At 65.9% G+C, this 1072-nt stretch overlaps 1 protein-coding gene across 1 annotated transcript in view; it reads right to left on the bottom strand.

Moving 5' to 3' along the window:
- Positions 1-143: 143 nt before the first annotated feature.
- GAS2L1 (growth arrest specific 2 like 1) overlaps positions 144-1072 on the bottom strand; it is a 3641-nt gene continuing 2712 nt past the window's right edge. Inside the window, exons 2-3 of the mRNA XM_009276365.1 lie at positions 304-996; positions 144-214 (exon numbers count right to left, since the gene is read on the bottom strand). Coding sequence (XP_009274640.1) covers positions 144-214; positions 304-996 — 764 coding nt within the window. The remainder of the gene's footprint in view (positions 215-303; positions 997-1072) is intronic.

Raw genomic sequence — 1072 nt, 5'->3', positions numbered from 1 at the left:
GGACCATAGAGCACCCCGTTGGGTGGACAGAGAGGACCTCCCATGGGCCATGGAGACAGGTGGGACCTCCCAGGGACCATAGAGCACCCCGTTGGGTGGACAGAGAGGACCTCCCAGGGGCCCATAGAGACAGGTGGGACCTCTCAGGGACCATAGAGCACCCCGTTGGGTGGACAGAGAGGACCTCCCGGGGGCCCATAGAGACAGGTGGGACCTCCCGTGGACCACAGAGCACCCCATTGGGCGGACAGAGAGGACCTCCTGGGGGCCCATAGAGCAGCCAGCGGCCGGCGAGGCCCTCACCCAAGCACAGGGCTCCCAGGGGAGCGCGTCTCACCAGCTCATCCAGGTTCTTCAGGTCGCAGAGGGCGATGGGCCGGGCCCTGCTGGGGTAGGCGGGCGCCTGGGGGTCCCGGCTCTCCTGGCGCGTGCCCAGCACGCCATAGGCCATTTGGTCCCTCATCTCCTCCTCGATCTCCTCCTCCATCTGGATCAGCATGGGGGCCAGCATGCCGAACTTGGAGCCCCTCCTGGCCACCTCCAACAAGCAGAGGACAAAGTTCTTCTCGTTCTTCTTCAGCACCAAGTCGTTGGTCTCGAACATGAGGACGTCCTGGATGCCGAGGTCCTGCCGGCACCACTGGATGAAGTTGGAGACGTTATCCCGGGCGATGAAGGACCCGGGCACCACGTTCTTGGCTTGGAAGACGACCTCGTTCTGGGGGACGCGCATACGGGCGGCCACCTCGGGGTGCCGCTGCTGGAAGTCCAGGGCGATGCGGTTGACGTTGTTGGCGTGTCGGCAGAGGTGGCAGCCCGTCTCCAGGCTCTCCAGGAAGGTGTCCACCTGGATGTCCAGGTCGTAGAGGGTGTTGAACCACTCGGCCAGGTCCTCCTTCATGGCCTCCAGGTACTCCTCGCTGGAGCGGAAGGGACGGATGCTCTTGGAGGCGGCCGACTGGATGTGGCTCGGGTCGGCGCTGGCGGGCTGCCTGCCTGGGGCGGGGGGGGGCAATGGGTGCCGGTACGGTACAGGCAGACGCGGGCAGGCAACACCCCACAACCCTCCCCC

This window comes from Aptenodytes forsteri, unplaced genomic scaffold (assembly GCF_000699145.1).
Source record: "Aptenodytes forsteri isolate BGI_AS27 unplaced genomic scaffold, ASM69914v1 Scaffold129, whole genome shotgun sequence".
Taxonomy (NCBI): domain Eukaryota; kingdom Metazoa; phylum Chordata; class Aves; order Sphenisciformes; family Spheniscidae; genus Aptenodytes; species Aptenodytes forsteri.
The sequence above is the reverse complement of the archived record's forward strand: the minus strand, read 5'-3'. Positions and strand labels throughout refer to the sequence as shown.